This window comes from Stegostoma tigrinum, chromosome 3 (genome assembly GCF_030684315.1).
Source record: "Stegostoma tigrinum isolate sSteTig4 chromosome 3, sSteTig4.hap1, whole genome shotgun sequence".
In the NCBI taxonomy this organism is placed as follows: Eukaryota; Metazoa; Chordata; class Chondrichthyes; order Orectolobiformes; family Stegostomatidae; genus Stegostoma; species Stegostoma tigrinum.
Genome location: NC_081356.1, coordinates 29485245 through 29497869, shown reverse-complemented (window position 1 = coordinate 29497869; position 12625 = coordinate 29485245). Strand labels below are relative to the sequence as shown.

At 41.4% G+C, this 12625-nt stretch overlaps 1 protein-coding gene across 4 annotated transcripts in view; it reads right to left on the bottom strand.

Annotated features, from left to right (window-relative positions):
• Positions 1-12625, bottom strand: part of c3h9orf85 (chromosome 3 C9orf85 homolog) — a 30628-nt gene that overhangs the window by 5650 nt on the left and 12353 nt on the right. For all 4 annotated transcript variants that reach the window (XR_009444841.1, XM_048527427.2, XM_048527425.2 and 1 more), the window contains exon 2: positions 4098-4204. Coding sequence is in view for 3 of the 4 variants with exons in the window: in XM_048527425.2 (XP_048383382.2) it covers positions 4098-4204 (107 nt within the window). In the remaining variant the exon portion in view is untranslated. The remainder of the gene's footprint in view (positions 1-4097; positions 4205-12625) is intronic.

Genomic DNA, 12625 nt, shown 5'->3' with positions numbered 1-12625 from the left:
ACAACAGACACCATGGAAACAGTAATTTGGAGGCTAAGTTCTTATATTTTCCATTTTTATTCAGCAATACCGGAATGTTACAGCACAGAGACAAACCACTCTGCCCATCAGCTGTGATAGTTGAAAACAGCACCCCTCATTCCATTCTAATAGCTCCCTGTCAACTTTATTAATTATTCCTCCTCTTCAATGCAATTAATTCCCCTTTGAAAGAGTAAGCACTTGCGATTAGCTTGGGGTCCACAATACTATTTTGCTGACCAGGAAAATAATTCATCATCATTTACCCCCTTATGACCTGCTCATAACCTCTGAAGACTGATTATATCAACACAAACTCATTTAGTAATAGTGGTTTGTAACAATTCTGGTTAAATAATAACGTAGACTGCAAAGAGTTTTGAAATGAAGCTTATCCAGAGGTAGGCTGCATTCTCTTCTTTGATGGACATAGTTCAGTGGTTAGCATCTGTCAGGACCCACTAAAATCACCCCCCCTCCAATACAACAGTTTCTGTTATATTGGCGCTTAATTGATCAAGTTAGAAATGGAGATCTACAAGACATGCTTAATCAATTACTGAACCAGAACCGGGGGGGGGGGGGGGGGGGGGGGGGCGCAGGGGGATCTATTGAAAACATTGCTTGAGCAAGTAACAACTCCATATTAAATTGTGATCAAGCTGCCTAATGAAGTGGGTTCCAAAGGATCATCAAAGCATATATCTCATCCAAATAATGGAAGCTGCATATTTAAAAAAAAACTTGCCAGTTGAACGTTTTAGTGGCATGCTTCATTTGAGCTTGTGGAAGCTCAAGGCTAAAGTTACCTACTTTAAGTTCAAAAGAAAGGGAATAATGTCATGATGATCAGACCATGGAAAAGGATTCCCAAGTTATTAAAGTTCTGGAAGAGATGGCTTCCGTGGTCCAGGTGAAATGGAATGAGGTGGCTCCCCTTCTTTATTCACCTGCTCCTTTGGTTGGTCACAAAATCTACAGGAGAATGTCCTCCTTTTGGATACCTTGCTCCCAGATTATATTAGGCTATGTTTCAAAAGCAGCCAATTTAATTTGGCTGTCATGTCAACAAGAGAGTTTATTAGTTACCCAAACATAGAAATAACACCACAACACATACACAAATTACAAATGGGTGTGTAAAAACAAATTGTTTAAGAGTAAATGGAAACATGTTGCAGCTGTTGCAGTGTCTATTACTGGTAGTGTTGACATTGGTAATTGAAGGGTCACTGAGTTTGAGCTTTGCAGATTCGTTGAAATCCTTTTGCCTGTCTTCTAGCACCCCAGAGCTGGAAATCTTTTAGCTGCAATGCAGGGGTGACTAGCAACTGTGACCAACTCAGCATCAATCAAATCCAGGATACTGCAGGAGTTGCTCAGTCCATCAGAACACCTTTTTCCCCGAGCACACACAAATCAAAGTTGAACTGGATTGTGTATTGTTGAAAGCTGGCAAAAAAAAACATGCCTCTTGCTCAGACTGCTTTGTTTTCTCCTGTCACCACAGCCACTGGAGATTTTATTATTTCAGTTTTATAGCACACTTCTTCCTCTAATCTATCCATTTGATGCTTCCTGGCGCTTCATCAGATTTGACAATCCAGGGTTTTCTCCAGATAGTCACTGAACATTCGAGTTAGGAGCAGGCATTGGCTCTTCAGTGGCAGAGTGGGCTCGAGGCATTCAATTAGATTATGACTAACCTCACAGTAACCAGAAATCCTCATTCTCATCCAGCTCTGAAAACCTTTTCACTCCTTTTCTAAAGGGGAATTTAACTACCTCCATCTTAAAAATGGGCTCTACTTCCACCACCCGTTCAAAAAGAGAGTTCCAAAGACTCGAGACCCTCTGATAAAATCTTTTTGTGGCCTCCTATGTGTTTCATATGGGCGATCGTCAACACTAAACAGTGAATCTACATCCACAGTCATGTGTTCGGCTGCAGCACTTGGCTTTTAAAAAAGACATTGGAATTAAAAAAGATCGGTAACTGATCTAGGATTATACTCCATGGTGACGATAATATTAAAAGTCTCGTCAAAACACATTACGCTATTGAGGCAAATGGAACAATTAAGGTCCACTGAGTTACACTGAGTCATAAATACGCTTCTGGCCCAACAGCTCAACTTGGTGTTTACGTTGTCCCATTTCTCCTCCACTCACCCAGTTAAGGTAATCCCTGATGTACCAACTCACTTATCAAAAATTCTTTCATGGGAGGTGGGGAGCACCAGTTGCAACATTTGTTGCCCGTCTTTATTTGCCCTTGACCTGACTCTCTTGGTGGGTTATTTCAGAGGGCGGTTAAAAGTCAGCCACACTGCTATAGTGCTGGAGTCACATGTAGGCCAGACTGAGTGCGGATAGCAGATTTCTCTCCCTAAAAATGACAGTGGGACCAGATCATGTTTCACAACGACATTCTGAGGAAGGGTCACCGGACCTGAAACATTAACCCTAATTTTTTTTCCTCACGGATGCTGCCACACCTGCTGAGATTTTCCAGCAACTTGTCTGCGTTCCTGATTTACACTGTCCACAGTTCTTTTGGTTTTTATTTAATGATAGCATCATGATCACAATTACGGAGACATAATTTATTAACAAAATTAAAATTCCAGCAGCTACCTCTGTCCCCAGATTATTAGCTGCTGCGTCTGGGCTATCAGTTCTACTTCATTACCACCACACCCAGCCCCAATACACTTCGATTTCACTATATTTATGCTGCATCTATTGAAAATTTGCCCAAATAGATCAGTGAAAACTTGTATCCAATTTTTTTTTAAAGTGAGAATCATTCTCTCCTTCCCAGTCAACCCACGAAGATCTATTTGTCCTGAGTTGCAGCTCATTTTCAAATTTTCAGCAATTTATTTTGTCGACTGTTCTACTGACCACAAGGTTCTATGCAGGTCCAATTACACGTAGGTTTTAAATTCTTCTTTCACTGCACTCTTCAACAAAGACGTAGCATGATTGAGTCACAAGATAACAGACAGAGATGAATAGTCCAAGCTAACTAACAGATTACTTTAAAACACGAGCAAGGTGTTTACACAGACCAAGAACATCTACTGAAACCTATTCAAATAGATGGCATAAAATCTATGCAGATACCCAAGATCAAATAGACAACATAACAGCAGACAGGGGTACAATTTCTCTTGATTTGAGTCACTGGATGCAATAGCATTTGGAAACGGGTTAGAACTTGGGTCGTGGTTTGTTAGATCTTTCTAACTGCCTTAGATATACAACTGTGTTTGTTTTCAGGCCCCCCCCCCAACCCCGTTTTGTGTAATAATCCTATATGCTGTTGTTGAAGAAAATTTGCAGACTTGTGAGAATAAGCGCCATGTTAATTGGACAAAAGTAAACCGAATAAATAGTCTATAAATCCAGGTTTAATCCTGGGATGTGACTTGTTCAATATTAATAACAGCAAGAATCAAAGTTCACACGCTTACCATATGGCACTGTTAAGGGAGTCATCATGTGTGCTGTAACAGCAAACCTCCAATAACATTTGAAGCCATCATCCTCATTTCCATGACAGAGAAACATTTAAAACCACTTTCTGATGTTGCAAGAAAATCATACAAGGTTGACAGCGTGTCAATATCATACAATATGCTGTGATAGTGTCTACCCTTCAAAACCACTTAGCTGGCTGCAGAATGCTTTAGGGTGTTCCAAGGAACTGCAAGCCACTTTCTGAAAGTAAGTTTATTGCCACAAGCATATTTTTGATGCAAGTGGCAACCCAAGAAGATTGGTATGGAAAGCTACAGGGATAAAACAAAGTAGACTGCAAAACAAATGGAAGAATCACCAGACCTCCTGAAACATTAACTCTGCTTTTGTCCTTCACAGATGCTGCCAGACCTGAACTTTTCCAGCAACTTTGTCTTTGTTCTTGAAACAAATGGTCATTTGTTGTTCTTTTAAAAAAAACTACCACTTCCAGTACCCAAATTAATGATATTGATTGAACATCAATGGATTAAAAAGATGCACAAAGATTGTCTTTGAACAGACAAAGAGCTAAGAAACTTTTAACTTACCATTTCCGAGCTTGACCAAGTGGCTTATATTTGTTGTATTTTATTTTCCATTCTAACACTTCCTTACAATGTTTACAGACACCTTTATGCACCATTGCATTTAGTCTCTGGAAGGAATAAAAAAGGTTTTATGTAGTAATGCGATTTAAAAATCCAAATTTCAAAATATGCTGAAGAAAGTACAATGGATTCGGAAGGATGATTCTATGTTGGAGGTGTTCTGAGCCATAGCAGAGATAACCTGATATAGGCTTTAGGTTTGAAGGGCAGTTGTAGACAAGATATTTCCATTTATGTCTGTGTCAGTGTGGGAGAGCACGAGAGCGAGGACAGTGGAGGACACCAATTCTGGGGGCTTATCAATACAAGAGAAAAACATGGACTTTAGGGGACTCTCTTTACCAACTGAGCAATGAGAATCTGGACTCTCAATCACAATGTACCAGGGTGAATGGTATGGATACATTTAAGGTGAAAATGGATAAAGACATGGGAGAAAGGAATACAAGCAAATGATAAAGGTGAGATGAAGAATGGAAACAGGTTCATAAACAATGACATATTTGGGCCAAACTGAATTTATATTTTTATATTACATTTTTTAAGCATTTCTCCAGTACAAGCAACAGTTTAGGTCGATGAAGTTCACTCTCAATTTTAGAAATCAGAAATTTAGGTGGTCACAAGCCTTTTTTTTGCTATCATCTAAACATTTTATTAATTCTTTAAATAGAAATAGAAACAAACGCAAAATGGAGCTGATGTTTTCAATGTCCTCGAGTGAACCCATGTAAAGCAGACTGATAAGTTCACCTGCAAACAAAGGATTTTCTACATGGAATGAGACTCGAGATAAAATGAGGAATATGGGAAGCCATGGCTAAATTATATTCAGTCTTGAGGCCACATCTTCTTAATCTTAGAATAGGGGTTCCCAAACATTTTTCCAGTGAAACCCAACTTCAAGGCTGGAAAGTTGTTGTGACCTCAAAGTGAGCCCTAAGAACAGGTCAGGAAGGGAGGGACCCTCAGTAAATATCAGTGCATGGAACGGAGGGGTTTTAGTTATTTTGTTCTTCTTCTGTGTGGGAGGGCTACCATTTTCACTGCTGCAGGAGGCAGACATCAGGGTTCAGTAAATTAGGCCTTGACCACAGTTTGAAAAATAGAGCCAGCATGTGAACTTGTCTTATACCTGCTCATTTGATTGGAGTGTCATGGCTTTGCGATGCCAAACTTTTGATTCATGCCCTCCCACATTTAGGGAGCACCGTCTTAGCAATTAACCAGTGGAAGTGCAGTGTTTTTATTCAAGCCTTTTGCAAGTTTCAACTTTAGTAACTTTGGATGTACATGTGTGTCAAGCTTAAATGGTTTAATAGCCAATGTATTAATAGCCAGAGTGCATCAATATTATCAGATCACATAGGAATAGAACCTGAAGGAAGAAATTTCTTATGAATTCCTGCTAAAGTTGGTCTTTAAATAGTGTAAATAACTAAATAAATATTCATCAATAGTATAATTGCCAGTCCTCTTCTATCAAAGGCAACCACATCCCAGTTATGATATTTACACAGACTGAAGCAAACAAAAGTTTAATTCACAAGGTTATTTTTTAAACTTGTAATTATTGTTGCTAGAGCACGCCTATTTTATTGTAGATACTAAAACTGATTTCCTGTTGCTATTTTAAATGAAAGGCAAACTATATATTATGGCTAGCAGACCAAAGTCTATAAAAATCCTTCATGAAAAATCTGTATCCATTACTCTTTAAGCAATGTAAAATTTTGCTTGTGGCAACTTTGGATGTGTACAAGATAAACTTGAACATTGCACCAGGATTTCAAATAAACTGTAGTTTCTCTGTCTAGAACTATGTCATCCTTCCCCACAATAATTTTGGAAACTTTAATAAATAAAGTTGAAAAATAGAGCCAGCATGTGAAGTTGTCTTATCCCTGCTCATTTGATTGGAGGGTCATGGCTTTGCGATGCCAAACTTTTGATTTGTGCCCTCCCACATTTAGGGAGCACCTAATCATCTAAATTCCAGGAAATTTAAAACTAATGGTAAAAGTTCTCCTCGTAAACTTAATTCAGATACCATTCTGGTAAGTTTATTCTTTAAGCAAGACCAATATAGTATTTTCTTCAAGTGTGGTGACCAGAAGTAAACCATGCATTTTAACAAGATATCAGGAAAGGAATTAAAATTGACAGAGCACAGGGAATGTCAGACTGCTGTGAGGTAGGCAGAAGGTCTGTTGAACTAGAAACAGAAAAATCAACAGTACAAAATGAGACCACTTAGCTCAATTTTTCTGTGCCAGTCAGTAAAAGGAGTTATGCAGCCTAATCGCACTGACCAGCTCTAGGTCTGTAGCCCTGTCGGTTAGGGCCTTTCAAATAAATATTCAAATTCTTTTTCAAATATGACGAGAGTTTTTGCCTCATCAACTTTCAGCCAGCAAGTTCCAGACTCCTACCTGCACCTGGGTGAAAAATAACTCTCAACTCCACTGATTCTTCGACCAAATTGTTGAAAATCTGCTTGCCCCAATTATTGACATCTGCTCCAAGAATACGTTCTTCATATCGACACCAAGTAATTCAAAATCTTTATAGGCATCAATTAATCTCCCCTTAATCCCAGAATATCCAATCCTTCCACAGACCATACCCTTTTCACTGGCAAAATCTTCATTAATGTCCCCTGCACATTTTTGAGCGTGGTCAAACTCTCTACATAATCCTGCATTTACAAATGCAAGGATGGAGCTTTACTTTGATTTGTTGTTAATAAATACATTCAAGCTATAAATCCTTAACAGCAAATCCTGTAGCACTGCATTTACTACAAATTTGTCCCAACCACTTCATGAAATAAAAAGTTTTAAACTATTACAAAATTTTCCCACCCACCAGCTGGTTTGAATGTCCAGGATAAATTGGACTCGGAGTGTTTATTTCCGCCACAAAAAGGCACACTCTGAAAGTACAAGGAAAACATCTTACCCAATCAGCATTCTGAAACAATGGCAGTGTTAGGCTGATTTACAGTTATTATAATATTTAAGTGCCTTTATCCGCTGAAAGTGAAATGGTCTCATGCGGCAGAAATTCAAGGCTTATAGCCCACATTTCCAAAGCACGGGTGGTTTTAGAATAAAGAGAGTTGTGATGTGCAGAAATTGGTCAGTGCTGAATTTTCCCTTCTTAAGCACCCACATTTAATCAGTCAACACTTTCGGACCTTTGTGTCTGTGCTGGCTCTTTGAAAAACTATCCAATTAGTCCCATACCCCCACTCCTTTCTCAGGGCTCTGTAAATATCTTTTCACCTATCCAAAGTATCTTTTGAAGCTTAATATTGATTTGCTCTGCCTTCTGTTAATGACCATTCTCTGCTCATTTTCTGAGGACCCATCATAACCTTGAATAACCCAATTGAAGCTCCCTTGTCTTGCTCTAAGGCAAGCATCCCAGCTTCTGCACTTTCTCCACCTCACTAAAATCTCATCCTTGTATCATTCCAGTAGGGTATCTGCATCTACTTGCATGCATTGACATTATTTGTGAAAGTACGTAGATATGGGAAATGCCAACATGTTCAAAGCTTTGAGAAGAGATGAGGTGGTGTTTCAAGGATGGTAGAGTCAGATGCATATTTAAGAGGGGAGATTAACACAAAGGTTATTTAAAATATTTCTCGGTACGATCGCTTCCCTTTAAACTTTGCCATTTTACTTTGCATATCCTGTAAATATGACCAAAATACACTATCCTCCCTCATCCTCTTGAACTTCTCAGAAGCAAAAATGACCCTCTGTTGGACAGCTGATAATTGGATGTAAACCTAATCTCCTTACCACTGTATAGTCACCTTCAGCAGATTCCAAAGTTTATCCTTGGCTCTCTACTTGTCCAGGTCTTACTCCAGAAGGCATTACCCAGACAAGAAGTTTTAGTTAATGGTAGTCAGCTCTCTGTCCTTTACTACTACATTAAATTCCATAGCCACCTCATTTTAATCTGATCTCAAAATGTCAAATTCACCTTAAGGACCTATCATGCTGCATAAGTAACAAAGTCTTCTGGCTCTCTACATCACAGCTCATACCTTGCTGTTCATTGTATATTGTTGCTGCTCTGTGACTACCTGTACGGGCAGGAAGCTATTATTATTTATAGAAGCCAAATTCTCAACCTAGCAATAATCTCCCAGGCCACCTCAGACATTTAAGGTGATTAGTCATCTGTTTAGTCTGCAGACAGGGCACTCCTGGGTAATGCAGAGTGTTGTTTGTCTCTTCAATGTGAATAAGCGGTTAGTTCTCACAACCCAGTGAAGGATGGTTACACAGGCACTGTGGCTTATCCTGAACCTGTTTGCAACGACTGCTCTCTCCATTGTATTTCGAAGACTGACAAATGAGGTTTGTCACAAGGGACATGTTACAGTGATTTCCTGTGCTTTTCATTCGTAGAGTCATAGAGTAATACAGTATGGAAACAGACCCTTCGCAATACCAAACTAAACTAGTCCCACCTGCCTACTTATATCCCCCTAAATATTTCTGGTTCATGTATTTATCCAAAATGTCTTTTAAATATTGTAACGGTACTCACATCCACCACTTTCTCTGCAACTTCGGTCCACACACAAACCACTGCATAATATAAAAAAAATTGCCCTTGTGTTCTTTTAAATCTTTCTCCTCTCAGGTTAAAAATACGTCCACTAGGTTTGAAATCCACTTCGTAGGAAAAGGACACAGGTGGCCGGGGTTCGAGTCCCCAGGTCAGTATAAATTGACTAGACTCATTGAACACAAACTTCAAATAATTATGTATCAGAACCCCTAGGTGTCTCTGTTCTACAACACTAACCAAGGTCCTAATTTTAGTTGTATAAGACCTGCCCTTAATTGTTTTATCAAAATGCAAAGTCTCACATTTTGCAAAATTAAACTCCATTCGCCACTTTTCAGCCCATTAACCTAATTGATCAAGATCTCTTTTGTAATCTTCAATAATCCCTCAATCCAAAGGCAGTTTGCTGTAGATCAATTTAGGAAAGAGCTACTACTTCTTTACCTCTAACTCTGTGTAAACCTTCTTGCCTGGTCATATTCTCAAGTTTTAAATGCTTCCTCGATCAAGCCTGAAAGGGAAGAACTCCAAAGTGCCCAAATAGTGTAGATTCCATTCTTGAATGTGCAAATTCCTTATGTGTCTTATTAAAGTGCAATTTAAAATTGTCTAATACAATTCAACTCTTTTGAAGAAGCCCAGAGAATTTTCTTTTACTGAGCCAATAAGGTGGCCATTCAGCCCATCATACGTACAGACATGTTCACCTAAAGAGCATATGCATGCTGTTTGACGAGCTAACCAATTGGTCGCATACCCTCTCACTCTTCCATTCAATACTGCAACTCCAACTGGCACGCCTCCCATTTCAAGTGCTTATCCAAATTTCTTTTAAAGTTACCTTTGAATCTGCCCCCAAAAACCTTTCAGCCAAAGCAATCAACAAAACTTGTTTTTTTTAAAAACAACTCATCTCCATCTGATAGTTTTAAGGAAATTGACAAAACAGTCTTCTACTCACAAACCGCTTTGCTTTTGGAAACAAATTACTCCTTGTTTACCCTGCCATAAAATTCACAACCTTAATTGCGAAAATGAAAGACACTAATCTGGAAGAAATAAATTATCAACTGAGATGTTAATGGGATAACATTAATTTTTAAGCTCCTTATCTTCCTAAACAGGGGTATGTAGAAACTGTTTTAAACTTACTGCCTGAATAGGATTGAGTGGGAAATGTTTGTGAAGGTGTGAGACTTCTGTAAAGGGGTGAAACTTTCGTAAAGGTATGAAATAGATAATAAAATGTGAGGCTGGATGAACACAGCAGGCCAAGCAGCATCTCAGGAGCACAAAAGCTGACGTTTCGGGCCTAGACCCTTCATCAGAGAGGGGGATGGGGGGAGGGAACTGGAATAAATAGGGAGAGAGGGGGAGGCGGACCGAAGATGGAGAGTAAAGAAGATAGGTGGAGAGGGTGTAGGTGGGGAGGTAGGGAGGGGATAGGTCAGTCCAGGGAAGACGGACAGGTCAAGGAGGTGGGATGAGGTTAGTAGGTAGCTGGGGGTGCGGCTTGGGGTGGGAGGAAGGGATGGGTGAGAGGAAGAACCGGTTAGGGAGGCAGAGACAGGTTGGACTGGTTTTGGGATGCAGTGGGTGGGGGGGAAGAGCTGGGCTGGTTGTGTGGTGCAGTGGGGGGAGGGGATGAACTGGGCTGGTTTAGGGATGCAGTGGGGGAAGGGGAGATTTTGAAACTGGTGAAGTCCACATTGATACCATATGGCTGCAGGGTTCCCAGGCGGAATATGAGTTGCTGTTCCTGCAACCTTCGGGTGGCATCATTGTGGCAGTGCAGGAGGCCCATGATGGACATGTCATCAAGAGAATGGGAGGGGGAGTGGAAATGGTTTGCGACTGGGAGGTGCAGTTGTTTGTTGCGTCCCCTTCCCCCACTGCATCCCTAAACCAGCCCAGTTCATCCCCTCCCCCCACTGCACCACACAACCAGCCCAGCTCTTCCCCCCCACCCACTGCATCCCAAAACCAGTCCAACCTGTCTCTGCCTCCCTAACCGGTTCTTCCTCTCACCCATCCCTTCCTCCCACCCCAAGCCGCACCCCCAGCTACCTACTAACCTCATCCCACCTCCTTGACCTGTCCGTCTTCCCTGGACTGACCTATCCCCTCCCTACCTCCCCACCTACACCCTCTCCACCTATCTTCTTTACTCTCCATCTTCGGTCCGCCTCCCCCTCTCTCCCTATTTATTCCAGTTCCCTCCCCCCATCCCCCTCTCTGATGAAGGGTCTAGGCCCGAAACGTCAGCTTTTGTGCTCCTGAGATGCTGCTTGGCCTGCTGTGTTCATCCAGCCTCACATTTTATTATCTTGGAATCTCCAGCATCTGCAGTTCCCATTATCTCTGTAAAGGTATGAAACTTCTGTTTCTTCTGGAGTGGCCAGGTCAGTGACCTTTGTTCAAGTCAGACACTTCGGTGGCTTGAAATCGCATCCTGTCGTTATCAGTCACTTCACGAATGATCAATGCTGTATCCTGTTCTCTTCATGTTCCAAGTAATTGTCTTATGTATCAGCCAATTCATAGAGCACAGAGAGTGGGGACTGTCCGCTGTTCGGGGATAATTGTTTTGGGAACTCAGCACACTGTGCCAGGTTGTGTACAGCGATCCTCCACAGCTTGTACTTGTTTAATAATAAAGGATTGTGTTTTTTGTAGCCAGATCAGTGTCTTGATATTGCATCAAGTCCGTGAGGGTTCCAACATTTACGGAGGTCGTACACGGAGAACTGACTAAGCGATCATTTGGGTGTCGGCGTGAGACAGACGGGCCCACAAGGTACAATTCACCTTGGTCTCTCTCACTAACCTAACACCTGTGCGACCCCTTGTCCCTATGTGGCTCTGTACTGACGGAACCCCGAGACGACTCGCGACCTTGGACACTGATAAAGTAATTCCGGGAGGTTAGAGTCCCCTGGTGGCCAGGGTTCAAGTCCCCAGGTCAGTATAAATTGACTAAGAAAGTCTGGGAGGTTAGAGTCCCCCAGTGCCAGGGGTTAGAGTCCGCAGGTAAGGATCGGGATTTTGGAGGTTAGAGTCCTCCTAACTATAAGCATCAGGAATTCGGAGGTTAAAATACCGGGGTTCAAGTCCCTGGAACATAGGTAAAGGATAACTACAGTGTCTGTCTCAACCACCCTGCCTTAGACTGGTTGTTAAGAGGGAGATCCCCCACGCAAAAGTCAGGGTCCTGAAGTGGGCGTGGAGACCAAGGACACTGGAATAGTATACAAAAAAAAGGCAGAAGTAAAAGTGTTAAAATGGGACAGGCGTTGGATAAGTCAGGTGTCGGAACCCCTTTGCATGGGTAATGTTGGGGTGACCCCGAAAATGAAGTACAGTTTGGACATCTGTTGGCATGCCTAAACAAAAAATTGGGAAATGAGAATTGGCCATCGGGGGAACGGGGGATGCAGAGCTATGTGTTAAAGCTGAGGAGGCATTATGGACACGTAATACAGGAAGCAAATGGAAAGGGTTCATGTCATCCTGGAGAAAAAGAGCTGAGGAGCTGACTGAGAAATCAAAACTGGCCAGTTGGGTGGATGATGCACGTTGGAGAGGGATTAGCGCCTGTCATAATGAGGGGAAACCAAAAACTTGGGACGTTTTAAAGCTGCAGTGTGAGGATCACAAAATGAATGAAGAGGAAAGGGTTAAACAAGAAAAGGCGGAAAGGGAAAAATGAAACAGACAACAGGGATTAGAGTGGCAAGCTGAGTTGATGGAAAATAACAAAATCAGACGTACTTCCTGACTGAACACCCAGTTCCACTCAGCTTTACTGGAAAGCACCTCCACACACTGCAATCCAGCCTGCCCCAGCTCAGAGCCTCCCTCTCCCAGAC